The 27,624-nt window shown below is 41.9% G+C and overlaps 1 protein-coding gene across 7 annotated transcripts in view; it reads left to right on the top strand.

The window, feature by feature from the left end:
- fnbp1 (formin binding protein 1) overlaps positions 1 to 27,624 on the top strand; it is a 60,249-nt gene that overhangs the window by 18,764 nt on the left and 13,861 nt on the right. For 4 of the 7 annotated variants that reach the window (XM_022744021.1, XM_022744022.1, XM_022744020.1 and 1 more), the window contains exons 3-10: positions 2,943 to 2,999; positions 3,857 to 4,004; positions 11,393 to 11,455; positions 12,898 to 13,002; positions 17,922 to 18,050; positions 18,777 to 18,923; positions 21,526 to 21,717; positions 23,444 to 23,632. In XM_022744021.1, the coding sequence (XP_022599742.1) occupies positions 2,943 to 2,999; positions 3,857 to 4,004; positions 11,393 to 11,455; positions 12,898 to 13,002; positions 17,922 to 18,050; positions 18,777 to 18,923; positions 21,526 to 21,717; positions 23,444 to 23,632 (1,030 nt within the window). The remainder of the gene's footprint in view (positions 1 to 2,942; positions 3,000 to 3,856; positions 4,005 to 11,392; positions 11,456 to 12,897; positions 13,003 to 17,921; positions 18,051 to 18,776; positions 18,924 to 21,525; positions 21,718 to 23,443; positions 23,633 to 27,624) is intronic. The other 3 variants (XM_022744024.1, XM_022744025.1, XM_022744026.1) reach the window with 2 other exon arrangements.

Below are 27,624 nucleotides of genomic sequence, written 5' to 3'. Positions count from 1 at the left end.
ATTGTTAAATTATTATATGTTATTGTGGACCAATAACATGTGTCTTTACAGATTTGCACTTGCATTTGAACACAAACAGACATCCCATAATTCAATCAGTCAGCATCTGTCCATAGTATGTTAGACAAAAGAACAGGCATAGACTCATCTTGCCATGGCAGGTTGGCTTTTATTGAACTTAAGGCTCCACAGATGGTGCGGATGTTTTCAGTCACTGTGCTTACACAGACGGCCCGCTGTCAAACTGGGTGTGTTATTTGGTTGACACACACACACACACACACACACACACACACACACGGATGTCCACATTGGTACACTTGTCAGAAGAGGTTAAAATGAGGAAATTAGGACGTGCAGGCAGGACAGATTGAGTCATAAGGTTTTTCCTGTGTTTTCAACACACTATGCTTCTTTGTTGCCGTGCTACTTGGCCGTACCTCAGGACTAATTATCCTTTGTAATCAACTTAGCTCATGGAATCAGGTTTAATCTAACGGGCACACTCAGACCGAAAGAAACGCATGGGCTGTTAGATCTAATAAACTAATGGAATTGGCTCTTTGATCTAGTCTTCTTTTTTCTCTCATCCATGTTGTTGGGGAGATTTTTCCGTCCCCTCTTTCCTTCCCTTTTAGTGATAATAGACCTTTTCACACAGGGCTTTTCCCATGTTAGAAGAGGCAAAGCTCAGGTGGAACTGGTATCATTAATAATGGGTGCATTATATATACTGTAACTGGAATTTCCCGGTGCTGGCTCACTGGCAAAATGAATAGATTTCAGTCATGATCTGATTTTTCAAGTAAAAATGCCAAACATTTTGTGGTTCCAGCTTATCTCTTGTGAGGAATTTACTACTTTTCATTGACTTATGCGAAAGTAAATTGAATATATTTGGGTTGTAGAGCTTTGATTAGACAAAACAAAGAGCAGTCTGAAGATGTCACACTGGGCTTTGATAAATCAAGATTGTGAATAATTGTGATTTTTTTTTTTCACTATTATCTGACATTTTATAGACAGAATAATTCATCGAGTAAATATCTGTCAGATCAATAAAATGCCTGCAGAATAGATCCAGTCAGAGGAGAGTAGTTAGTGATCAAAAGCTTTGTGGTTCAGCATTTTCCCATACAATTGCAAATAAAGTTTCGCAAACTGAATGAAATCTATGGCTATTACTCTACATTGCACCATTTCTATCACCATACCAACCACACACTGCACTAATCCATGAATAATCCTCTTCCATTGCATTGGTGTAAACATGCACAATGCTTCAGTCTAGTCATTGCAGGGCAATGCATTAATGCCTCCTCCTCCTCCTCCCCCAAATTCCAGTCTGGCATAATCCATAACACAGTGGGAATAAAGTCCCGCGAACAAAAGAGACTGGGTGAGGGTGAAAAAAAGAGTCTGCGGTCATGTTATCAACCAGTATGTATAGGCATTTTCCTCCAGTAAGTTTCCAGTAAGCCATGGATTCATAGCGTATCATCCTGCACACACAGACACAGACACAAACTGACACACATACACAAATATACACTTAACAACGCTCCTTTAATCCTCCTAATTAAGTGCAAGCTGCTGCTGAATTTGGACAACTCTCTTAAATATGTTTTTTTCAGGCGAGCAGGCTCATACAGTCTGAGAGTTAACATCTGACTGTGAGTGAATGAATGAGTGAGGGAGTGCGAACTAGGACTATAATTAGAGATGGGCTGAGAAGGACAGACAGATAGATCTGCCTAGCAACAGTGCAAACACCACCAGGGAGGAGAGGCGTGGGGGATGTGGGCAGAGAGAGCTGGATGGAGTGCAGACACACATTACATGTATTTTTTTTTTAACACATGTATTATTTATTTCAGCAGGGATTAAGAACGTCTGTTTAAAACATGTACACGCTGATGCATTTAGATTCCATCAGTGGGTAAAGTGCTATAATCTCGCAACGAGGGCAACTATGCCTCACTATTATCAGCTCTTTCTAAGTAATTAACACTAACTTAAAACAGTCGTTTTGTAATGTGTTTTTAAATATGTACTAATAATGGTTATAAGATTTTATGATATGCAACATAAATGTCTAATAATCATTGGACTGACTTGTAATACATAAATACAATATGGCTGAAAAATTACAGCATGACTCGCTATTAGTCACAGCTTTGATGTAGGCCTTGTTACATTCAGACAGTTAAAATGTGGCTTGTCTTGTTTGTGTCAGTCTGATTTTTTTTTTTTTTTCGTATGTTCATTTATAACTTGACAACGATGTTCTTTAATTAATCAAAGGATCCTGAAGGCATAAGTACACAATGGCCACCCAAATCCATCAGAGCATGGTGCAAGTTATTATGTTTTGCTGACAGAGCTCCAGTTGGGTGGTTGAGCTTGTCACGCTGTCATGATAAAACAAACGGGACATGATGTCAAACAACACAACAGTTGCTAGGTTGAGAAAAGGACGTTGAAAGAGTGTCGGGATCATAACAAGGGGTTATTATTTGCAGCTAATTCCCGGCATTAGCCCTTCACCTGCAGCCGACACGGTTGCTTTCATCCTCACACAACTCCCTCCACCATACATCAACATGCTGCACTCATGTCGTGCCAGTAACATAGAGCCAGAGTCAAAACAAGGGCAATGGCTGCATAAGAAAAGCATAGTTGTTTCTGGTGACTGGTTCTGCATGCGTTCCCCTGGGGGCGATGATTTATGTCCTGAAGAGAGGAGAGGGGATGTACAGTAGCAGCAGGAGCAGAAAGCACTCTGCCGGATTGAATGGTGTACTGGATGATCCTCTGGCAGGTCCATAAGGGCAGTGTCAGGGAAGTATAATGGTAATGGTGCTCGGCCCATCTGCAGGCTGGGCTCTTAGCAAAGACAGAGTAAAATATGTCTGACGATGCTGAACTCTTTGTCCTCACAGGAATTTATCAAAGAAGTATCAACCCAAGAAGAACTCGCGAGAAGAGGAGGAGAGCAAGTGAGTCAAAGGATCCTGCTCCCAAAATAAATGAAAGGAAAAGTTTGACATTTGGGAAATATGCTGTTGCTTTCTTGTGGAGAGTTAAATGAGATGATAGACAGCACCTAATTGGCAACCATTTGATTTATAATTTAAGTGACTTTTAATCAAAAATGCCTAAAATTCTCTGGCTCCAGCTTCTCAAATGTGAATATTTGGTAGTTTCCCAATTTTCTATGATGCTAAACTCAACATCTTATAACTGTTGATCAGATAATAACAGCAATTTGAATATGTTAATGTGCTGTTTTTCACTTTGACATTTTATACACAACACAAGTAGTACTTATGTGATGAATTAATACTGCCTTGCTCAAGGTTTTCTGTTTGTTAATTACTTGATGTACAGAAATGAATTAAAGAGATTCAGTCGAACACTAAAGAAATGATCTCAGTATGAACTAAAATAATTAGGCTTTTGAAACTAGATGTCTTGCTTGGGGTAGAAGAGAAGGGACACGAGATGGAGGGTGGAGAGCTGCAAATTTCTAATATATTTACAATTAAGCAAATTATGTAAAACCCAAATGATAACAAGTAAATCTATCTTTAATGTTTGTAATTTATGTTTTGTGTTTTTACACTTTAGTTTTTGGAAGGATTATACAAACAAGATAACTTGTTAAATAGTGAGTATAGCCTTGTATTTAACGGACAGATGTGAGAGTGGTATAGATCTTCTCATTTTACTTCAGAAAACAGTTGTTCTAAATGTCAAACTGTTCCTTTTAAGATGTTCAAAACCATCTATTACTTCTGTTTCTGTGTTGGCAGCTACACTCTTTCCTCTAACATCTTTTCCTGTGTCACCTCAGGTACACTTTCTGTCGAGCCTTCCTGACGTCGCTTAACGAGTTAAACGACTATGCAGGTCAACACGAAGTTATAGCGGAGAATTTAACATCACAGATCATCTCTGAGCTTTCACGCTACCTGCAGGAACTCAAGGCAGAGAGAAAATCGGTGAGGCATCTTTTTGTATTGTTGCACTCTTTCCATATCAAGTGATTTTTCCTATGTTATCTGAATTCTGTCTTCAACCAGTGCCAGTGCTTTAAATTAAACATTTAGTTTAGACAGCAGACTCATGGATTCTGTAAAGGCAAACAGACATACTGCTCTACAAAAACTTAAGTAGCCCATTTCCTCTGCATGTTCTATTCTCCATGATCTGAGGTCATCGCTGAGTAAATATAGATACACCCAAAGGCTCGCCAGAAGCGCACAACATGACTGACTGCGTCCTTTTTATGGAACAAAGTCATCGTCTCTCTCTCTCTCTCTATCATTACAGCCTTATTTCTCTTTTTTAAAGCAACTTACAAAATAATTGGTGCACCACACACTGTACGCTATTCTTAAATGTTGAAGTCACTTTTCCTCCTCGCCAGTATAAAGCGATTTGGAAGAGCGGTGGACCTGCAGTGCATGATTAATAGATAACAGTGTGGTGCCCATGAAATCCTATAGAGTTGGTGAGGGAGCAGAGAGAAAAGCTACCCAGCTGGAAAAAAGTACTTTCTGAAAAATCTGTCATGGACTCTTGTGTCACGGAAGTCCAGCTGAGGGAACTGGAGTGGAAAACCAAAACCAGAGGGCACAAAGACTTTTTTTTTTTTACAGTATATGTTCATCAGTGTTGCTGCTTTTGCTACTATATCTACATACAGGAATCCCCTGGGTGACATTATTAGTGATCAGTTTTGATTTTAGTTCTAGTTTAGTTGCAGTAAACAGAGAGAGAGAGAGAGGGAATTTCCAACGCTTCCAAAGGGGAATCATCTAGCGCACCAAGCCTGTTTTGCTCTTTTGGCTTCGGTTTAGCCTGGCTCGGTTTGGCCTGGGATAGCAGGCAGCAGTCTGTGTCTAGTGTCTGGTCCAGATTTGGCTTTTGTCATAGAGGGTCATTCAACAGACCCCTGCTCCCCCGAGGCTGCAGGATGTCACTCCGACACCTCCCTTCCTCCTCATTTCTCTGCACCTTTCATCTATTGTATTTATCCACATCGCCGTTCCTCTCCCCTCTGTCCACCTCCTTCACAACGTTTGCACTCCATGTTTTCTCAGCATCTTTTCTTGTGGCTGATGTTGTGAATAGCTCGTCATGTGTCTTGATGAAAGAAGCCAACAACACTGTTTCTTCAGTTTAGACAGTACGGGGGGGGGTTTCCCTTCATAGCATTACACCATAACTCGCAGTATATTTTGTGAAGAGAGGATTCTTTCATCTGAGCCAATGGTTTCTTAGTCGTATTCAGAACAGTGTCCTCGTTGGGTAAATGGAGCCCATTAAGCTTTTTTTTTTAATTCTTTTTTATTCAGTTTTGATTCAAAGTCATACTGACTCTCTCAATAAACTCACGGATGATGGAGGATGACACTGTTTGACAACGAGTGTTGAAAAAAAGACATCCCAAGCTACAGAGAAAAAGACCTTCATCGAAATTGATTTTTACAAGAAAGCACTCAGGGTTTCATAGCAAGTCTGTCTATAACCCTATAAGTGTTAGTGATATTCTGAAAGGTGATTGTAAAGCAGTCATGCCTCACGACTTCCCGAGCTTCCCGTCAGTTCTTTTCTCTGGTTTCACTCACATGAATTTTTAAGCACCACTCAGTGTTTTCTCTCCTGTTGGTGCTTTTTGTGTTTGTCAGACACAGCAGCTCTGCAGGCAAAACCCAGACAGTAGGATTAGATAGGAGGAGGGTCAGGGCCTCCTGGGGTTGTAGAGAGCTTATTGGACAGGTAAAAATCCACACTACAAACCCAGGGAGGGAGAACAAAATAATAATACCTCATTATTTTCTTGTGTGTGTGGGGGGGGGGGTTGTAACTCTCCCCACCTCCCTTCGCTGTTTCCCTGAGTGAACCTCTCACTAAGCTCAGCTTGGGGGTGGCACAGGAGGTGAGGCCAAGAATGTTGTCTTAAAGGATTTTATTTCAGAGCAGACATACTTGCTTTTACAAAAGTGGAACCTGGTTTTATTGGAGAGGGTACTCTCACAAACACATGTGTTACGCAAACACATTTTATTCATCATTTTAGATTCAGATATACGTATGTAAACGTACAGTGTCCTGATCTCATCGAAATCAAGAGCGTAGGTTTGGTCTCAGCAGTAGGGACAAAACAAACCCCGCCACCCCTCCAAGGACTGTTCCATGCTGTCAGCCGAATATTTGTATAAGATATGTATACATCTAAATAAAGACTAAAAGTAAACTTTAAGAAATTACATCAACATTTTTATATTCAGTAGGTCTACCAGTGTTGCAGTTCCCCTCCCCCCCTTGCTTTTACATTTAAAACTAGCTCCTAGTTAAACTAGCACCTTGACCAGCTACTACAGTAAAATTCTGCCAACGCTGCAGAGAGTCAACTCGTTAGTCTGAAGTTAGCAGTATATTTTTTTGTGCACAACCAATCCAAGCTGCAAGGACTGCTGCAGTGATGCTTTTAAAGCAACATCGAGATTTTGACAGCTCAGGTGGCCGTAGGGAGTACAATCATTTTTGGGGCATCACGGCCAGAGGGAATGATTTCAGTCGTCATGGAGACGTAGCCTCTGGGAGGGCACATCGGAGTTATCTAATATGACTCCAAACATAGTGCGAATGAGTTCACTCAAATATTAGAAGGGGCAATTCTGTCCTCCCAAAATATTGGTTGGGACATGTCCCTACTGTCCATATGCAAACCTGCGCCCTTGATGGAGATACCCTCCCATTGGCCATGCAGGGCTTGTTTCTGCTTAATAGTATAATAGGTAAAGATGAAGAGTAGGCAGGGTTAATACGGGATGAAGAGCCTAAGCCTCACTGGACTGTGATTGTGCTGAGGAATCATAATAAGGTGTTCAGTCAGCACACTGCTGTCCATGAGGGCTTATAAAGACCCTTAAACACTCCCATGACTGTAACAGTTACTTGTAACATTTATAAATGTCACTGTAATATAATTACTGTATGGGTTAGTGGAGGAGTCCACGTGAAGGTTAGTCCTGTGTGTACTCTTTTGTATCCACTTGCACCCCCATCACAGCACATAATTATATCTTTTGGCATCGGGGGAAGTTGAATCTGTCCTATCCTGCTGCGATGTGACAAGTTCAACCAGCTAGAAAAAATGAAAGAAAAAAAAAAAAAACATCTTATTCAGCTGCCAAGGCTAGGAAAGCATTTACCGAAAAGTCAGCTGAAAGCCATAATGCGCTATAAAACATCTTTAGGTGGGTTTTGGCAGAGGATGCTCACCTCATTTATCTCTGAGAGGCAGAGAGGAGAGATGCAAGCACAGTGTGAGAACAATGTGTCTCTCTGGAGTGGCCTCACATGCCTCCTTGTGCTGAGTGGAAAGACAAATAGGAAGCTGAGAGGGAGAATTGATCGTTGGATCTTGCCATAGTCGCTGAATGCACATGTCAATCCAAAAAGAAGAAGACTTCAGTATGAATAACCTCTGCAGGATCACTCTCGTCACTTAATGGTCTAAACATGAGGAGGAAAGTCTCAGTGGAGCTTTCATGAGGTTTCGTATTTCATGATTATATGTGTGTTGACAACTGCACAGGACTTCAGGTGCACATTCCTGTGAACCAAATCATGTCAATGACTGACAGGTCAGTTAAATCTTGTGGATGTGTGCACAGACGTACATGTTGCACCTGTCACACCTGTCACACAAGTAAACTCTAAAGTTTAAATGCTGTGCTGGAGTGAAGTTTTTGCTCCTCTCTTATTATTCAGTCGGCAGAGGATGTTCGTTTCTTTCACCCCATGTCTTCGTTTTGCTCAAAGCATATTGTATTTGTGGAGTGGACAGCTTGTGAGTCACAAAGGGTGCATGTCTGTCCCACCTCAGCTCAGTGTGGTACAAAGACGACACTGGAAAGTAACAAGGCAGATAAGGGCGACAGCAGATAGTAGCTGGAGACAATGTGGTGCACGCACTTGGAACACTGATAATGTTTGTGTTTGTGTATGCAGAGAAAGATGCTGCCAGAACAAGAGTCTACAAAATCACAGTTTTCTGTTACTTTATATGTTCTTTCATTCTAACATGTCTTGGTTCTGGTTGTCTTGGTTCCCGGAGGGAGTCTGGTGGATGTGCGTAACTACAGGGACCAGCTTGAGGAATTCCTTTGTCTTTGAAGATGTAGTCATAGCATATAGAGCAGGCCTGCTTCCCATTATTAAGTAAATATTAAATCTGCTGTCTCTGATCTAATGTGTTTGGATGGATAATGATCATATTTTCCAGTCCCACTTTTATTAGACAGAATTTGGAGAGAATTTGTTAGTGTGGTGAATCAAACTTTTTCTCTCTCTCGCTCTCTCTCTCTCTCTCGCTGTCTTTCAAATACCTTGGTAACCGAGAGTGGCAGCTTCAGGTCACCGACCTGTTGAAGCTGCCCAGATGTCCCTGACAGTGCCAGCTAGTCACATGCTGTTACTGAGAGGGATGAGTGGAAGAAAGACGGGGTGCGTCTGCTCTTTTCTTGTGCCGAGCCAAGTGTATCCTCTGCAGTCTGTGAATTTAAACACAGCGAGACCAACACTGCAGAACAGCTGCCGAAATGGCTGCAGCATTTACTGTGTACCTGCATCCCAGACGGCTAATGGCTCTTTTTTTCTTAATTGTGTTTGAAAGTAAATGGGGCTCGTGTCTTTGTTTGGTTTGGTCAAAGCATCCTCCTTTATCCTCCAGCAGGATCTTCTGAATCTGATGGAGGTGTTTGGGAAAGAGTGTCAGCGTAGTTTGTTCATCTTCATTATGATGGAAGATTTGTTGATGCAGACAGCATGAGACATTGGATATTATTTTCAGAAATGTTGTTATGGAGACAAATATTTGGTTGAAAGAATGCTTCACACTAACAATGATGTCACCCAGGCCTGTGGTCCGTGTTGTGAGAAGCCTTCATGGCATCTTCTCTGCATCTTATCATCATCTAGAAAGACATTTTTAGAGTTCATCATCGAAAGGATTGTTCTTATCTAACAGGAATCTGAAGGTCAAGGTCTTAACAGCGGTTGAAAAAATGAAACACATGATATGTTGGCTTGACAGGACTTCACTTGCTCCACAATGTCCCATTTTCTGTTTGAGCTCAAATACTTCCTCTGAAACGCTGGAGCACTTCCTTATTTCACTCAGCTTCCCTCGAAACTTTGGGAAATGAGAAGTGCGAGTACCTGAGGTAAACCAGAGAGCATTCTCACTTACTGCTCTCATGTCCAGTGTTATTCAGGTGGGATTAACCTTTAGGTCTCCTGCATCAGTCTTAATTTCACATCTCCTGTGTGTGTGTGTGTGTGTGTGTGTGTGTGTGTGTGTGTGTGTGTGTGTGTATGTGTGTGTGTGTGTGAGTTAATACACAGAATACTGAGGACTTCCTTGTGCCGTCCAAGCACTGAAATTCCAGAGAAGTACAAGCAGCAGCTTTCTGTTCTTTATAACGGCCTGAATGGCAGCATCGATATTCAGCTCAGCTACTGACCCTAGCTTCCGCAGGCTGCGTAACCAGGGGAAACCTCATTGATAGTCGAGTCTATGTGGCGTTATTTAATCTTAATTTGACACTTTTTTTTGGCAGATTAACATGACAGCAGGCACCGCAGGAATCATTTGCGTGTTTTATAAGTAATCGCAATCTAATTTAAAAACAACAAAGTTGGTAGAATTGGTGGGTCTGCCTTTCCTCTTCCAGGGGTTTTTTGGCTGTGATCCACACAGAGAGCTGTAGAGAGATGTGCTCTGCCTCCAGGCCAAGTCCTCTGGTCTCCTGGAGTGAGTAAGGCCAAGTGAGGCCTGTTATAAAAACACGCAGTGTATGAGCTGTGTGAGTTTAAGATCAGCACTGCCACCTAGCCTTGTCCAATATGCCACATTTGGCATATTCCAGAATCCACTGTAGCCTGTCTGTCTCCCCCTAGATTACTATATCTGCGGCCTCATACACTTTCATGTTTTATCTTGTGGTATGTTCACTGTAAGCTTCAGTGTTTCAGTTGGCCTCTCTTGTCTTCCTGCTACCTCGTCTAACAGTCGTAACTGTCTTGTTGTGGATATTTTCTATTCCTCCGTCTGTTCATATACATTAAATGTAGATGTGTGTTGAGAGTCAGGCACATACAGTACTGTAACATCAACAGTCACTACATGCGAGTTCTTCATTTAACAAAAGAGCTAAATGCTAACATGCTCACAATGACATGCTGATGTTAAGTAGGTATAATGTTTACCACGATTACCATTTTAGTACATTTGCTAATCACCACTAAAAATAGTACAAGCTGGGGCTGATGGGAAGGTTATTTGTTTTATTTATTAAGTGTTGGACATCTTGAAAGTCCAACAGTGGAACAAGGAAAAGTAAGGGGATCACCAACAGTTGTTTAGATATTTCACTCAAAACCACAAATGTCAACCACATTGTTGCCCTATAGAAAAGGTTAGGGGATTCCCTACACTGCCATAAATAGACACATGCTGCTAGCAAGGCTACAAACTCTCCATTCTTTAGGCCTCAGTAGAGATAAGCTTGAGTAGTTTCTTTTAACATATTTTCCTAATGAAATGTTGTTCATTGTCTTTTTCACTGAATGCATCGTGTGTGCACTCTATATTTATCTTACAAACCTTTCCAAATATTGTATAGATTCCATTCATGTTACAGGTACTGAGTTCATGAAATCACTGAAATGTGCCTTGGATGTATGCATGAGGATAAACCTTGCTGTTGGCACCAAACTCCTTACAGAACATGCGACTTTATAACTTCATAAAACAGCATCTGTTCTGTGTCTGTTATCCGTCCCTTGGTTCTCATTGTTAGTTGAGCTACAGTATGTTAGACCATTTTTTATTTATATTTTAGTGGAATTTCTACCTGATATAGAGTCTTCATTCTATTGATTTTTATTAGTGGTGATTTAATGTAAGTTACAATTAACTAGAGTTTTAAAACACAGTGTTTATTCACATGTGTTGAACTGGTGGGGTATGATATGGTTTCTCTTTAATCAAATAGACTTATAGCCATCTGCTCGAGCTTGTACAAATCTCTGGGAGTTAAGCTTGTGGGTTATATGGTCATAATTTTTAATGCAGCCACAGTATAGTATCTATTTGAATTTGCCCTACTTTCACAGTTCACGTTAATACTTTCCTGTCACAGCGTGAGTAATATTCAGAGTGTTTAATGGTATGTTTGAGACTCTGATTCCCACTGCTTATGATTTATTATCCCGACTATGTCAAGGTCAGGTTCACCTGCTTTTAAATCCCTTAAGCTTGTGAATAGTATGATAATATTTTTTTCTTTCCCTTCTCCAACTCTTCTTACAGCACTTCCATGATGGACGTAAGGCACAGCAGCACATCGAGAGCTCGTGGAAACAGCTGGAATCGGTGAGTGTGATAATACAGTGTGCAGTATCACAACATTACCTGAATGTTTTATGCAGAAGGATGAGAGGTAAAAGGTTTGATAAGTGATATCCAAATTTGTCCTTGTTAGCTCTGATGCTAATGAATGCAGATTTTACAATTTTTCCAAAAAATACATCCAGCTATCGGAACCCAACCTTAGTCATGACATAAAATGTAGTTTACCATGTTTTTTTAAAATGAACACCATACACTAGTCCACACTCATTATATTTTAGATATATGTGCTGTCAGTTGAATTACACGTCAGATACATTAGGGCCCAGCACTGTAGAATAAAGGGATAAAAATCAAGTTATCAACATCAACACCAAATGAGCCACAAAAAAAGCTCATGCTACAACAGACACTTTGGGAGATGGCTTGTGACCATGATGGGAGGGAAAACATTAAGGACGTGGAGAACTGTCTGTAAATGGAAAAAAAGAAAAACAGAGGACCATGTACAGAGCCCTGAGGGACGTCCTGTTCTGTCTTCAACAGAAACCTCAAACAATGTTCCATTTCTTTAGCTGGAAAATGGGGACAGGGCAGACTTTATAAGTACATGATGAATATACACGGCTGCCCTATTACATTAAGATGAAATTCTACAATACAAATAAGGCTATGATAAAGCTATAACTAACTTTTAATGAAAGTGTTATTGCATAATATATGACGTCTGTTGCCTGGATGGCAGGCTGACAATGCTAGGAATGTATGAAGACAGTTCGCTAATTAACACAAAATACTGCCTGAGGTAAATCTAGATAAAAAGACAGAAACAACTGCATCAGACACTGAAGCACTGAAGTATCGCTGAATATATCAGTTGTGTGTGTTTTCACCATCAGTTGTAGACCAAATGTTTGTTATTCTCTTTAATATTACTGAAGTAGATAAGAGCAGATCCAGGAGTGTCTGTCGTATTTGTTTTAGTGGAGGAGCGAGAAGAGAGATTGCACAGAACACCACCTCTTATCTCTGCCTGGCCCCTTTGACGGGGGAGAGAAAAGAGTGTGAGAGAGATGCATAACTGCCTTGTCCTCCTCAAACTTCTCTGTGTGTTCAATGATCCCATTGTGTGTGTGAGGCAGATAGGCATAGTTCAGAGTGCATGCTGGCCCAACAAACACTGATTGTTCGGTTCGAGGGGTCGAAAGAGGGCTGGATGAATGCTTGTTTTTCTGTACACAAACGGCCTCTATGAACATTTGTTTAATCTGCAGGCCTGCAACTCTGACAGACCCCGTGGCTGTGTCAGTGACATAAACTAACCTCTGTCGCACACAATGCTGGGCCTGAAATGTATATGACGTATACATACATGTTATGACGTCCATTACTATGCTTATTAAAAGGTCAACTTATATGCTGTTGTCTGTGATCAAAGTAATTTGGTTTTCTCCGTTTTTCCCCAGTGTAAAAGACGATTTGAGAGGGACTGTAAAGAGGCGGACCGAGCACAGCAATACTTTGAGAAGATGGACGCTGACATTAACGTGACTAAGGCTGATGTGGAAAAGGTACGTGTCATCTCACTCCTGTGCAGCAGCCTCCGATCACACAAAAGCTTGTCCCATACCCTCCATGCTTACAACACAGCTTCCCCACAGCTGATTGCCCGGCCCTCCTCACTCTCCCACTTAGCACCCTTACCATTTTCTTTTACACCCCCACCCCCTTCCCATGCCCCCCTGCCCTGACTCCTCATTCCACTGAGCTCGAAAGACAGTAAAGATTGACTGACCATGTGTTTGATGCCAGGGACTGTGTGTAAAAGCTGGCATTGTCTCAGCAGCGATCTGCTGCTAAACAAAGCTGATAGCAGCACCGAGTCCTCATTATCAGTGTAGTGCAGCCACCAAACACTCTGCTGCTGTGCTGTACGGGCCTTAGCAACAAAGAGGACTGTGTGTTCATGGTGGCGCTTGTGTGAGTTTATGTGGATATGAATTATACATATTAGTTGGCTTTGGTGTTTTCTTTTTGTGACTATGTGTCACCTTCAATAAATCAACACGTGCAGCCATCATCCAATTCTTAGGAATTGTAGACCAGAGCCCCTTGGGGCTGTAGCTGATGTCATTTCCTGTTGTCATAACCAATTAAACGAGCCCTCAGAATCTGAAGCCTTTAACCCACACAGCTCCCACGGCCGCAAGGCATCATGGGTCAGCAGCGCGTGCTCCTGCTGCTTCATCAGCTGTTGGAGCAGAGCTCAGGCTCCGAGTTGACACAGTTCAGACCCGATTATTATGCAAATATAGGCTGGAATAAAGAGCCTTTCTGCACTCTGGACATACAGCCAAAGAGCTACAATAGGCTTAGGCTAACACTGAACTCAACTGGAAAGACCCGGCACAGCAGCTCAAAAAAAAAAACTAGTTTTGAAACAAGAGTTGTGTTGTTTGTGATCACAATAATTCCATTTATGGAAGAATGAAAGACTCAGAATTCTGTAAAAGGAAGAGAAACTGTTCTGTTTTTTTTTTTGCTCTCATCTAGTTAGTATCACTGTTTGTATAAAGTGATAATTTAAATAACTCTTTAATATGGCAGATGTGTCACTCGGCTCTCAAGGATCATACCAGTGGTTTTGCTTGTGGTAACGCTAAATGTGCATTTCATATTTCTGCTGATCATTGTCTCTTAACTTTTAGTTTCTGTTGATGCCATTGAAATTCAGTTTCAGGTCAATACCTGTTGGTGCTTTACGTGTGCTCAGGTATCAAAAGAACAGCTACTTTCTATAATGGAAGAAACTACCGATGTAAACTACCACATTATCCATTATCTGTGGCATATTAGATCTTATTCTCACCACTGTTGCCCTTCTGACCACTGGTGATAATAATTTTCCTCTCACCTCCTTTGTTGTAGCGTCACGGAAAGAATAGACTCGGATATAAGCATTTTGAATGAGAAACTTAAGTTTCTTTGGAAGCGTCAGGAGTTTCCAAATCTCTATACTGTAGGTTTTTATGTTGTTGTGACCCACAGTGAGAGATTATGGCTGAAAAGTACCTAAATTTACCTCTGAGTTTTGATTTTGTGACAGCATAGTGTTGGTAGTAATTGTGATGCTCTTCAATATATCGCTCTCAGATAAGCTGCAGATTGATCCTTGAACATAACTTTTACAGAAAATAAAGGCGACAAAACGTCAAACATTAGCTTTGTCTCCTCTTGCTTTCTGTGTGGGTGTTTTGACCGACCTCAGCTCTCGATTTTCTCCTACTCACATTTCCATTGTTCACAAATGAAGAACTTATAATAGAATAGACTGATTGTGTGGAAGGTTTTTGTTCCATATATTTTTTAAAAATTCTCTTATGTGTGTTTTTCTGACAAGTGCTTTACTGGTACATGTTTTCCCTTTTTGTATCTGTAGTGTCCGTTCTATCAGCTCAAATTTTCTCACTAGATTCTGTAAAAAGTTTGTGAATATGCAGATGTGTGTAAAAGAGTGTTTAATTTGTATATTGTCTTTCAGTGTTGCTTGGTCTTAAAAGTTCTTTTGCTCAGTATCACATAGAGTATAAACTGTAGTTACTTGCTATGCTACATCATGTTTAGATTTCAGCTAAGTTAATCATAATTTCTTAAGTGCTCAGTTTGTTTTGAGGTGATAAATGGATGTGGCCATAAAACTGAGCCACAGAAAATAACAGATCATGTGTCTCAGTGTGTTTTTCTCTCTGCAGAGGCATATTCCTTTAGTTATTCAGAGGGCCTCTGAGTATTTATCACCGGAAGGGATGAAATGTCACAACCTCAACCCAGTTTGTGTTTTAGTCATAGTTAAAGCCTTGGGTTGTAAGTAGGTCTGGAACAGACAGAACACATGCGTGGTGTTGGACAAGAAAAGAAGAGAAGAAACAGTGTGTATACATGTTTGTGGGCATAGTTGTGTGTGTGTGTGTGTGTGTGTGTGTGTGTGTGTGTGTGTGTGTGTGTGTGTGTGTGTGTGTGTGTGTGTGTACTTGTGTCTGTGTACATTGGTATTCTGCAGCTGAAGGCCAGTTTAGGATTTTATGAGTTACTAATGAAGAAATTATATGTTTTAACCTCCTGAACAAAGTTGCTTGTCATTAACGATAAAGAAGAAAGTATCAACATTCGACATAGATTTATTTTGACAAGCTAAGTTCCAGGAGTTGCTGTTGTCTGTAATGTGATGTCTCTGTCTAATGCGAAAGAGCTGCTGTTTGTTGAGCTGAGGTATTGTGGTTTTGTCCGCAGCTGGAGCAAACCTCTAACTGTTCCCTCTTCCCTCCTCTGGCAAACAAAATCCCTCAATTTGGGGTTTGGATTCACAGCCTAGATATCCACAAAGCCTGTTCCAGTTCTTTTGACGGACCCCTGGCCCTCTTACACACACACTCACAGACTTCTTATTGTGGAGATCCTCAGTTCTAAAGAATTAGAAAAATGACACTTCTCTTCTGCCTTAACTAAAAGCACAAGACGGTGGTCAACAATACTATATATTAGCGGTTATTGTGTTTGTGTAGCTTCCCTTTTTGACCGATGACAGTCCTGATGGTCCAAGGAAGTGCATCTATGGCAACTTCTTGTTTAGTTGGAAACGGCTAACAAACTTTTTTTTTGTTTTTTTGTGTGTGTGTGTGTGTGTGTGTGTGTGTGTGTGTGTGTGTGTGTGTGTGTGTGTGTGTGTGTGTGTGTGTTTGTATATTTATTTTATGCCATGCCTTGAAGCGAAGTTCCCACAAGGTAGGTCCAGCGGACAGAGAGCCTATTATATCTGTGGGAACACACACACTGTCTCGACTTGTGTCTCAGTACACACACACACACACACACACACACACACACACACACACACACTCACACTCATGTAGAGTCTGACACACAGCCACCATCAGCTCACTGTTAACACGCCCTGTCCTGTCAGACGGTGATCAGTGGCTTGCCTCCGTGTCTCCTGCTGAACACTTGTCACCCTGAGGTTTATATGTGTGATGTAAGAAAAATGAAACAAGAGAAATAATGAATATGTTGCGTAAGGCGTCAGCTTGCATACCAACTTCCATTCAGATTTTGCTCTTCATTCTCTGTATTGTTAAGATCAAGATATGTATTGATATGCAGACAGCTAGATAGAGATGTACCTATAGGTGCGCACACACACACACACACACACACACACGCACGCAGAGGTGTGAGTAACAGCAAAACCGGTAATTTCCAGAAAATGACAACAGGATGTGATGCGGCTGCAGACGCAGCAGCTTGTTTCAAGGTTTTGTTATCTGCCACCATGTCAGGTTACCATGGAGATGTTGTTTACCCTCATCATTTGTCAACACTTTCAGAACACTTGCATGCACCTACACCACCGTGGCACGTCCCCATCAATGCACGCTCACAGGCCTGCACGCAGATTTTAAACAGCTGGATTTTCACATGTGCTTTTTAGGTTTCCTCTGGATTTTTTTTTTTTTTGTAGGCTGTGACTATCGTTTTTCCACTGAAGTATTATCTGTCATCCCTCATGTGCTGGACATAATGTACCTTTGTGTCTGACAAGCACCTCGGCTCTGATGTCCTCCTTTTCTTCTATTATGTCATCTATTACTTACCCATATGTGTGTGAGCACGAGCGTGAGAGACTTAACTCTTGCTTCAGATGGGGGGGAGTCTTTAGATGAAGTCCTGTAAATGTTTCCCTCAGGACTGTGACAGATCAGGGTTATATTCCTGTACAGTTAAATGGCTGCAGTTGTATTTGTTCATCTGCTACTCAGCAGACCAAATGCTGATTGCAATCACAGGTTCATGAGGTGACTCTTTGTTATGGATGAACCAATGAAATCACTATTTATGTGCGGACGGGCCACACAGATCTGACAGAAAGAGGAAACAGATATGAGCACTTAGCCGCACAAGCACACACATACACACACGCACGCACACACACATACACACACCCCACATGCTGTCTAGCTGAGATAATCTCATCTCCATCTGCTTGCCGTGGATCTGTAATAGGCTGTTCCTGCTGCGTTTCTGACTGCCTGCCTTCCCTTCCTGAGACTGAACTAGCTTAAAATAATCAACATTATCGACAGTAGAGAGAGGCTAGACAGGGCGGGCAATCAAAATCCAAATCCCTGCATTCTGCAGCCAGTTCAGGCTGTTGTCTCCCTGTTTATATGTTTGTTCTGGCCTACATTTAGTCTTACGCCAAAGGCTGTTGCTGCTGCCCGACTTGGGTTTGCACCTGTGACCCTGTTTATGTGTGTACATGAGCATGCATGAACACTCGTATGCACAAATGTGTCAACTCATATAGGTTTTTATGCCCAGGCTATGTGTGTGTGTGCGTAACCCATATGTCTGTGTTAATCAGGGGACACTAAGGTATAGCGATGAGGAGCGTGTCCGTGACGTGCATGTTTGTGTGTTTTGTTTTCTTCAGGCACGACAGCAAGCTCAGATGAGACACCAGATGGCTGCTGACAGTAAGGGCGATTACTCCTCCTACCTGCAAAAGTTCAACCAGGAGCAGAATGACCATTACTACACAATTATCCCCAACATATTCCAGGTAAACACAACACCCTTCAGTTGATTTGTTACTGCAGATAATTGCACTTAAACATGTTAAACAAACCTACATTTTCATGGGTAATCAGTATTTCCCATACATCAGATTGTAAGGTTAACTCCACCCAAAAGTTTTTTTTTTTTTTTTTGTATTTTGTGTTTATCAGCTTTCAAAGCTCTGTGTGCAAATGTAGCTGAAAGTGCAGACTTATTGAAAAGTTGGCCACAAAGGTGCATTCATGTGCGATCATTAGTTCGCTTGTGAATACAGTGCTGTTTGCTGGCCACCCCCCACCCCCTACTCCCCTCTGGGTCAACAACTAAAAATAAATTCTCAACATGTGGGAAACACTGACGGTAACAAGCCATTATTATAAAGAGCTATTTTGTACAAGCTGTTTGTTCTGTGCGCTGCATGTTGACAGATGTTGAGAGTTTGAGATACAAAAAAAGTAGTTTTTCCACTTATTCATGATCTTCTTTTTAGTTTTTGCCTCTGAAGTTCTGTTTTTTGACAGTGAGGAGTCATATATTTAAAACATGGAAAGTGCATTAGAGATTTCCCAGATGTTAGATCTTTGATGCTCAATATCAAAAGACACCTCTTTCTGACAGTTTCATTCCAAGCTCAGTGTTTCATTTTCAAAGCAAGGTCTGCCCACTCACTCTATAACAGATGCTAGTGACGCTTGTATTTACGTACGAATATGTCTGCATTTTTACCTAGAAACTTCAAGACATGGAGGAGAAACGGATTGAGAGGATAGGACTGTGCATGAAGACGTTTGCAGACGTGGACCGCCAGGTGCTGCCCATCGTCGGGAAATGTTTGGATGAAATGACGAAAGCCGCCGAGTCCATCGAGCCCAAAACTGTGAGTAAACAGAATGAGATATATGTGCACACACACACACACACACACACTCACTCACACACAACACCATGTGGGACATATTGCTCACTCAGCCAGGCTGTCAGTTCAGGCCCACACACCACCGATTTTAGGCTTCCACTAAAGCAACAAGTGTGCTGGTGGGTTGGTACTGTTGGGGGGGCTTTTTAAAAATAAAAAACAACCCACCTGTGAACAACAAAGTGCTGTGGGAGGGCCGTGTTGTAGCTGAGAGAATAGCTGAATAAAATGATTCAATTTATGTGTTGAACTCCCCTTTATAGTGAGAAAATCAATGTGCTGCATGCACATGCTGTATTTCCCCCATGAACTACTCTCATGGCTTTGTGTTGCCTAAAAATACACCCTGTAGTCCCCCTTAAAGGGGCCTTCCTCTGACTTTACTAAGGAAGTTCAGCTAACTTGTCGTGTTGACTACACAGCCTGTGAAAACAGTTGGATAATGTCTCCTGTAGTTCTGAAGGGAGATTTCCAAAGACTGGAAAAAATAACATTCATGATGTCATCAGGGTTATCTCTCAGTTTTGGTTTGAGACTTAAAAAAACTGGAGGTTTGGGGTTTGAAAAAACACAGGTATTTAGGAGCAGTCTAATGAAAGAGGCTACTGACATGCATTATGGGAAATGTAGGATCCAGGATTTTTGAAACTTGAAATGAGGGACAAATAGCTAGAAAATCAAACAATTTAATTTTTAAAGTAAGTTATTTTTTGGCAATTTTTTGCCTTAATTGTGAAAGAGACAGTGAGAGAGAGACAGGATGACATGCAGCAAAGGGCTGCGGGTCAGATTTGTACCCATAGCCGCTGCGGTTAGGATTTAGCTAATGTGGTACGCGCTCTACCAGGTGAGCCACCGCGGTGCCCCAAACAATTTCATTTTTACCATTATTTTTTTTTAATCTGTGTCTTGTGAGATGGAATGAAAGAGCAGTACTGAATTTCTGGATTACCCCTTTAGTTTCATATGATGTGATCAGTGAGTACACACACATACCCAGCTTCCTCAAAGATGCTTCCCCTTGAGCACCTGTCAGTGAGCTCATGAGTTTCACCCATAGATGCTGAAGATCTGAGGGAAGTAGTTGAAACTAAGGAGGGTTGACTTGAGAGCTAGGCAGTACATATAGTGAAGGCTGTGCTGGCCCTCTTCCAAGGGACGTTTCACTCTTGATACACACACAAGGATACACAGAGCGGTGCTGCTAAGTGCAGTTCGCTACAGTCCATTAAATTTGGAGGAATAGTTTGATATTTCGGGAACTATGCTTACTCACTTTCTGGCGGAAAGTTAGAGAAGATTAATACTACTCCCTACAACGTCTGCTGTGCACATGAAGCTACTGTGAGCAGCCAGTTAGCTTAGCATAAAGAAACAGGAACAGCTTGCCTGGTTCTGGTCAGTGGCAATAGGATCTGCCTACCAGCACCTTTAAGGCTAACTAGGCTAACAACTTGTCATTTTATGTGGGGTTATGTGTAGTTAGTTTAATTTAGAGGTGCTGGTAGGCAGATTGTGCTACTGTTAGCCATAGCCAGGCTTGCTGTTTCCAGTCTTTATGCTACATTAAGCTAACCGACTGTTGACTGTAGCCTTATACTTAATTTGACAGATATGGGAAAGCTAATAACGTTTCTGGCCCTGTTTTAAATACCTGCACAGTACCTGTTCTGGAAATAAGGGGAAGTTCAACCACTTTGCTTCCTAGTTTAAACCCTCTGTTGATCAGAGCTATTCTCAATCTAAACCTTTGAAGCTAATATGCAGTTCTTGGCTTCAGATTTGTCCCATGGCTTATTATTTATTTCTTGGATACTGAAAAAGAAGGAATAATTTTCCAATGTTAAATAGAAAATGAGCAGTGTGATATATTGAGATGTCACATGTTGGCTGCCTGCCGTATGACAAAAAACAAGAGTATCCTTAGGGATCGCATATTATGTGTGTTTTGTGTGTGTCTAGCTGTGTGCATGGCCCAGCTCCAGGGAGATGACTCCAGCCTGTGACTGTCTGCTGCAGTAAACAACAGCGGGGAATAACATATCACATGCTCCTTTGCCTCTCTGTGTCTTATTCTTCTCTCATATATACAGTGCACAGCAGATCTTTGACCCCGGGTCCTAACTGCAACCAGACCCTCTGCCCTTATCAGTGCAGATAGGTCGATGCACACTGCACTTGATTAATGTGCCTCTTCCTGTGTCTGACGAGCCTGGCTGTGTCCCCGACCTCAGTGTTTTGTCATAACTCCTGCCTGACAGATTTAGGTCTTTTCCTCTTTCTTCTGTGGCCCACAAGCTGAATAACGACAGTCCCTCTCCTTTTCCTCTCATGACACACTCACCAACTGTTATCAGACAGAAACTACTCCAAACAACACAATCGCCAGGTCGCTGTTGCGTTGCATCTCATCTCCAGACCTGCTGATTAGCTGGACAATCCAAACAAACAGAAATCCTCCTTTTAGACATTGCTTGTTTAAAAAATATTAAAAAAGTAGATAAAATGTATCAAGAATAAGACTTTCCCTGATTGCTGTGACCACTGTCCCCCCCCCCACTAGGACTCCAAACAGGTGGTGGAGTCCTATAAGTCTGGGTTCGAGCCCCCGGGTGATGTGGAATTTGAGGACTACGGTCAGCCCATGAAGAGGACGGCGTCTGACACCAGCCTGTCCAGCCCCAGAGAGGGCAAGGAGAAGCCTGCTGGCAAGACCAAGGGCAAACTGTGGCCTTTCATTAAGAACAAGAACAAGGTAACACATGAATGCACACTTAACAAAAGAGTCACAGTTACACTCGAACACACAGCAAAGCCTCATTGGTGGCAGAGGATTTGGTTTTGCACATTTGGAGGCCACATTGCACCTTGGGGAAATTTTTATGGGGTGGGGTGGATATTGTAGGTTGTTTTACTTTATGTTGGTTATGTCTCTGTGATACAGTGGCTATAGCGATATATGTGTTCAATGTTACATTTGCAGTATCTGCTACATTGCTAGTAGTGGCTATGTGTTTGATTTAGTTTCATTTTTATGTAGATACGTAGATTCTTTTGTTGACTTCTGTTAAGCTCAAGAACTCTGTTGCTAGCTCTCTGTTGGTATTGCCATTTTTGTTGTTATTATTTGCCACCCGTTTTCCTCCTTCCCGGCAATCACCCTCACCGATTTTTGGAGCCTCCCTTCTGTAACACACACTAATGCATTTCTACCTTCAACCTGTGGACGGACTCATCTGGCACATATTAACTTGATCTAAAGTTAACCGTCTCCCTTCACCGTTTTTTCCATTGACTGGTGATCGGCCTCGAGTTGCCTCCTTCGGTTTCCTGCTTCTGAACAGCAAAACTGATCTCTGACCGTCTTATGGGCTGGTGGCACTGTTGGTATTGAATGAGATCAGAGCATGAGTGAGTAACTGGCTGTGTGTGTGTGTGTATATGGGGAAGAGGAATGCTGGAAGCAAGTGTGTGCAATGCTAGATGACAAACCCCCAGCGTACTGACTGTATGTGTACAGAAAATGGTGTTTAAACTCATCGTATCCACTGTGTGTAAACTCCCAAACATGTACTTGATCTACTCAGGATTAATTTTCTATACAAAGTGTTTGGGAGCACAGACAGCCACACACAGGTATTTATACTGTACATGCACACACCTGCATGCAAGCACAACAGAAACACATACAAAAATAAAACATTATACTGATATTTCAGTATAAAAGCACCATTTTTGCCTTAAAGAAACCAGGGTTTTTTAGGGATTTCTGAGTCTCTTTGTTCTATAAAGGAGGGTTTCTGACTCACTTGCCCATGCATGCGCATTGTGCGGCATCTTAGAACTCGTCACTGCTTCATCTTTTAACTTCTCTAAAACCGGTTGATGAATTATGCAGTCAGAAGTTTTAGGACAGCGATAAGCAATTAGATTCCTCTGATGATGACCTCAAATTCATCTGCTGATATCGGTGGGGGATGTGGTGGATTTCTCGTCCTAGCCGGATTGCGATGAGGTCGGGAAAGAAAAAACCCCAAGAGAAAAAAAGAAGGAATTTCTAAAATGGAAGCCTGCATGCGCTTTGACTGATACTCTTTGCTGTTTGCTTCGTTGCAGCCGCTTGCTTTAACACATTTTACGCTTCCTACTCACTCTGGTCGTTTTCTTCTTTTTTTTTTATCTTTTTAACTGTTTTTATGTTTTGTTATGTGTTTGACTTTTTTTTTTTTTTCCACAACATAACTACTGATACACTAGGTTTGACATTCCTTCAGTTGTCTTTTACGTTCTGTTTGGGTTTTCTGTTGTGTGTTTATTTTTTAATATTTGTAGGAGGCTTATTTATTTCGTTTTGTGTTCCCTCCTCCTTTTCCTCCTTTGTCTTTTTTCGTTGGATTCTCGACCCCTTCTACTTCTTCTTCTTCCATGTTTTTCCTCCTCCTCCTCTTCCTCTCCGTCACGGCTCCCTCTCTTACTGGTAGCTTATGTCCCTGTTAACATCCCCCCACCAGCCCCCACCTGCCCCCCCAGCCTCATCCCCGCCCTCACCCTCTGCTGTTCCCAACGACCCCCAGTCTCCCAAGCAGCACAAGGAGCCCCTCTCCCACCGCCTCAACGACTTCATGACCTCCAAACCCAAAATGCACTGCCTCCGGAGCCTGAGGCGAGGGGTAAGTGTGTGTGTCCAGCAAGCTTTCGTGCACGTGTGTTTTCGTGTGTGTGTGTGTCTGTACCCCTGTATCTGAGCTCTGTACCTGCCGCGCTGTATGGGTGAAGTAATACAAAGGTAGAATCTTATCAGTGGTACCAGTTACGTATTTATATGGAGGAAATGTGAACTCGGTTAGAAAATAGCGCTCACTTTGGGCTGCTTTCATTATCATATTTTGAGTTCAGAACTACTTTCAAAATTGATGCTATTATTACAAACTGCTAAAATGGTATAAGCAGCGAAGATCAAGAGTACAACAGGCCTCGCAGCTTCACCTATACAGTGCTCAGGCTTTTTGCTTCTCTAGCATGCTTTTGTAGCGCATAACTATGAATCCATGGTACTTGTCTGACACAGCAGCAGTCTCTCCATCTCGTCCCTTCATTCTTCATATTAACTGTGCTCACAATGACAGTCTCTCTCACCCACCTCCCCCCTCCCCTCTTGACAGAAACTAGCAAGACGCCTGAGCAGTCTTGGCAGTAGCATGGAGACTGCAGTAGCTCCCTGCGCACTTCTCTGCAGTCTGTGCTGGAGGCAGATTGTTTTGTTTTTTTTTTGTTTGTTTTTGCACGTGATGTAAGGAAAAGAAGAAGAGAGTTAAATATCACGATATGATTTGAGTCAAGGGTTGTGGATATGGCAGCAGGCCGACAGAGTCACTTCTGTGTGCAGTGAGGGGGCCAGGAGAGTAATTTTAGAAGGCTTCCTGGAGGGTGGCTTTATCAGCACCGGCTCAGGGTCCTGGTGGGTGTCATCGCGAGTTCCCGTTGGGGCAGGTCATAGCACGCCATCCCGTTATCCACTTCACCCTCCAGCTTATCCCTGACCTCAGGAATGGGCGGCAACTCACGTGTTCCTTCCGGTTCCCACAAATATATATATATATATTTTTGTTTACGCTCATATTTTGAAAGGGTTGCACTTACTCAAAGTGAAAACATCAGCATGAATTGGTGCTAACATGACGTCTGAAAAGGCCAAAGAACAATATGGCGCTGTGGTGCAATGTGTGCACGTATGGGAGAGGAAATGATTGAAGGTCAGCAGAAAAAGGGGAAGTGTGTATTTTTTCTAGCGCCAGACGGATCGAGCAGGAAGTGCCCGTTTCTCAAAGCGGAAGTGCTGCAACAACTCTTGAAAAGAGAGATTTTAAAAAATGTTCAAAGTAAAAATCAAATGCATTGTTTTCAACTATTCATAGATTAAAGAGATTGAAGTTTGACCTTACTGTAACATTTCACAGCACCAGTAAAAGGTTGAATGATGTTTTTGAGGCCATGAAAGGTTAGAAACTATCAGAGTAGAAAGCCCTTTGAAGAATCAAAGACTTCTTTTAAAAGAATTAGCACTCCTTTCCATATCTCATGACAATACATTTAATTAATTTGTACTCCTTTGCATGTCTCATGACAGTTACCTGTTTCTGTTTTTTTTATGTATGTAGATGTTGTTTGATTTAGAGGACATTTTACTGTATAACCACTTAATGTTTTTTGGATAAGTATCATAATGATAGGTAAATAAAAGGCAACAGAAGGTGCATGGTTAATCCAGTAGAATGACGTGAGGTCCTTTAGGGACACCAGCCCCACTGCCTCACTGGCACACTCAGTTTGGACTAATGCCTGTGAACAACTGCTGGTAGAGGGTCAGGGCAGTTCCTCGGCTCCTTTACAAACAGGCCTACATCCATCTGGTCAAACCAAGCTAACTAGCGCTAACACTTTATCGCCAACACTACAGCATTTTGTGTTGAATTTGAGAAGGAAGGCTCATTTTTAACAGGGTATCTGCAGGGATCTTGAAAAGTCTTAGAAGCTTAGAAATCTTAATTTTAATTCGCAGGTGTTTTCCCTTAATTGCCATAGACAGTCATTGTATCAGACTGGCAGACTGTTGGAGATATTACATACTAATTAATTAAATTGGGGTTGTTGTGACAGTGGATTGTGAACGCAGGAAGCTGTTCAATCCTTTTCCTTTTTGGAGTCATCAGCATCGGACCTGAAGCAAACACTGTCACTGCTAATAGCTACTGTAGCTAGGAAGCTCTTTGACTCATAATGAGCAAGTGTTGATTTTAGCAAAAACTTAAATGAGCTTAAAAGCATTAATAATTTTTAATCGATTAATACATCCATCCTTTTATGCCTCATATCCCGGTCCATGTTGCATCATTAACAATTAGTTATATAATGCCGGAAAGTAATAAACTTTGATCAACTAATAAAAATGTCAAGGCAATGTCATACCCACTGGTTTTCCATCGTACTTGGGACGGTATGATCATGAAACAGGTATTAAATTACCTTCTCTGTGGCATTACAAGGTTCTTAAAAACCCTGCAGGAACCCTGTTTGAAGATTTCACAAGGCAAAAATGAGATATAAAAGCTACTATCACTGGTATTCTGTGGTTACAGCAGCAGGTTAATAAAGAAAATACAAAAGCATCCCTCTCCCACCTCCTGCACGGAGGACATGGCGACACATTAGGGATTAGAGTAGTTCTGCCAGTGGGGGTGGGGTGTCGTGTCTCTCTGCACAGTGGAAGGATGTCTGCCTCTGCAGGAGAACCTTTGTGTGTTGCATATTAGCTGTGTAATCCATCCACAGTCCACCATGTACGTGCGCGTGTATGTGTGTTGCTTGGGAGGAAAAAGAGAAAGTGTATTGTGTGTTTTGGGGTGGGGGTGGGGTGGGTGGGGGGGTCATACTAAGGCAACATACAGTATAAGAGCTTTAAGACGTCAGTGCTGTTTTGTGAGTTCTCATTGACAAAGCTGTATTCTCTCTGACGACCACCACAGCAGCAATCGCCGCGCTCGCTCATTTGTCACAAAGAGCTTATGAAGAGGACTCTGGGCCGACCCACATATGCTTTCGAAGCCAGTTCAGGGCAGTTCCTCGGCTCCTTTACAAACAGGCCTACATCCATCTGGTCAAAACCAAAGCTAACTAGCGCTAACACTTTATCGCCAACACTACAGCATTTTGTGTTGAATTTGAGAAGGAAGGCTCATTTTTAACAGGGTATCTGCAGGGATCTTGAAAAGTCTTAGAAGCTTAGAAATCTTAATTTTAATTCGCAGGTGTTTTCCTTAATTGCCATAGACAGTCATTGTATCAGACTGGCAGACTGTTGGAGATATTACATACTATTAATTAAATTGGGTTGTTGTGACAGTGGATTGTGAACGCAGGAAGCTGTTCAATCCTTTTCCTTTTTGGAGTCATCAGCATCGGACCTGAGCAAGAACACTGTCACTGCTAATAGCTACTGTAGCTAGGAAGCTCTTTGACTCATAATGAGCAAGTGTTGATTTTTAGCAAAAACTTAAATGAGCTTAAAAGCATTAATAATTTTTAATCGATTAATACATCCATCCTTTTATGCCTCATATCCCGGTCCATGTTGCATCATTAACAATTAGTTATATAATGCCGGAAAGTAATAAACTTTGATCAACTAATAAAAATGTCAAGGCAATGTCATACCCACTGGTTTTCCATCGTACTTGGGACGGTATGATCATGAAAACAGGTATTAAATGACCTTCTCTGTGGCATTACAAGGTTTTAAAAACCCTGCAGGAACCCTGTTTGAAGATTTCACAAGGCAAAAATGAGATATAAAAGCTACTATCACTGGTATTCTGTGGTTACAGCAGCAGGTTTAAAAGAAAATACAAAAGCATCCCTCTCCCACCTCCTGCACGGAGGACATGGCGACACATTAGGGATTAGAGTAGTTCTGCCAGTGGGGGGTGGGTGTCGTGTCTCTCTGCACAGTGGAAGGATGTCTGCCTCTGCAGGAGAACCTTTGTGTGTTGCATATTAGCTGTGTAATCCATCCACAGTCCACCATGTACGTGCGCGTGTATGTGTGTTGCTTGGGAGGAAAAAGAGAAAGTGTATTGTGTGTTTTTGGGGTGGGGTGGGGTGGTGG

The sequence above is a fragment of the Seriola dumerili genome, unplaced genomic scaffold (genome assembly GCF_002260705.1).
Source record: "Seriola dumerili isolate Sdu_G_001 unplaced genomic scaffold, Sdu_1.0 BDQW01000074.1, whole genome shotgun sequence".
NCBI lineage: Eukaryota > Metazoa > Chordata > Actinopteri > Carangiformes > Carangidae > Seriola > Seriola dumerili.
The sequence above is the reverse complement of the archived record's forward strand: the minus strand, read 5'-3'. Positions and strand labels throughout refer to the sequence as shown.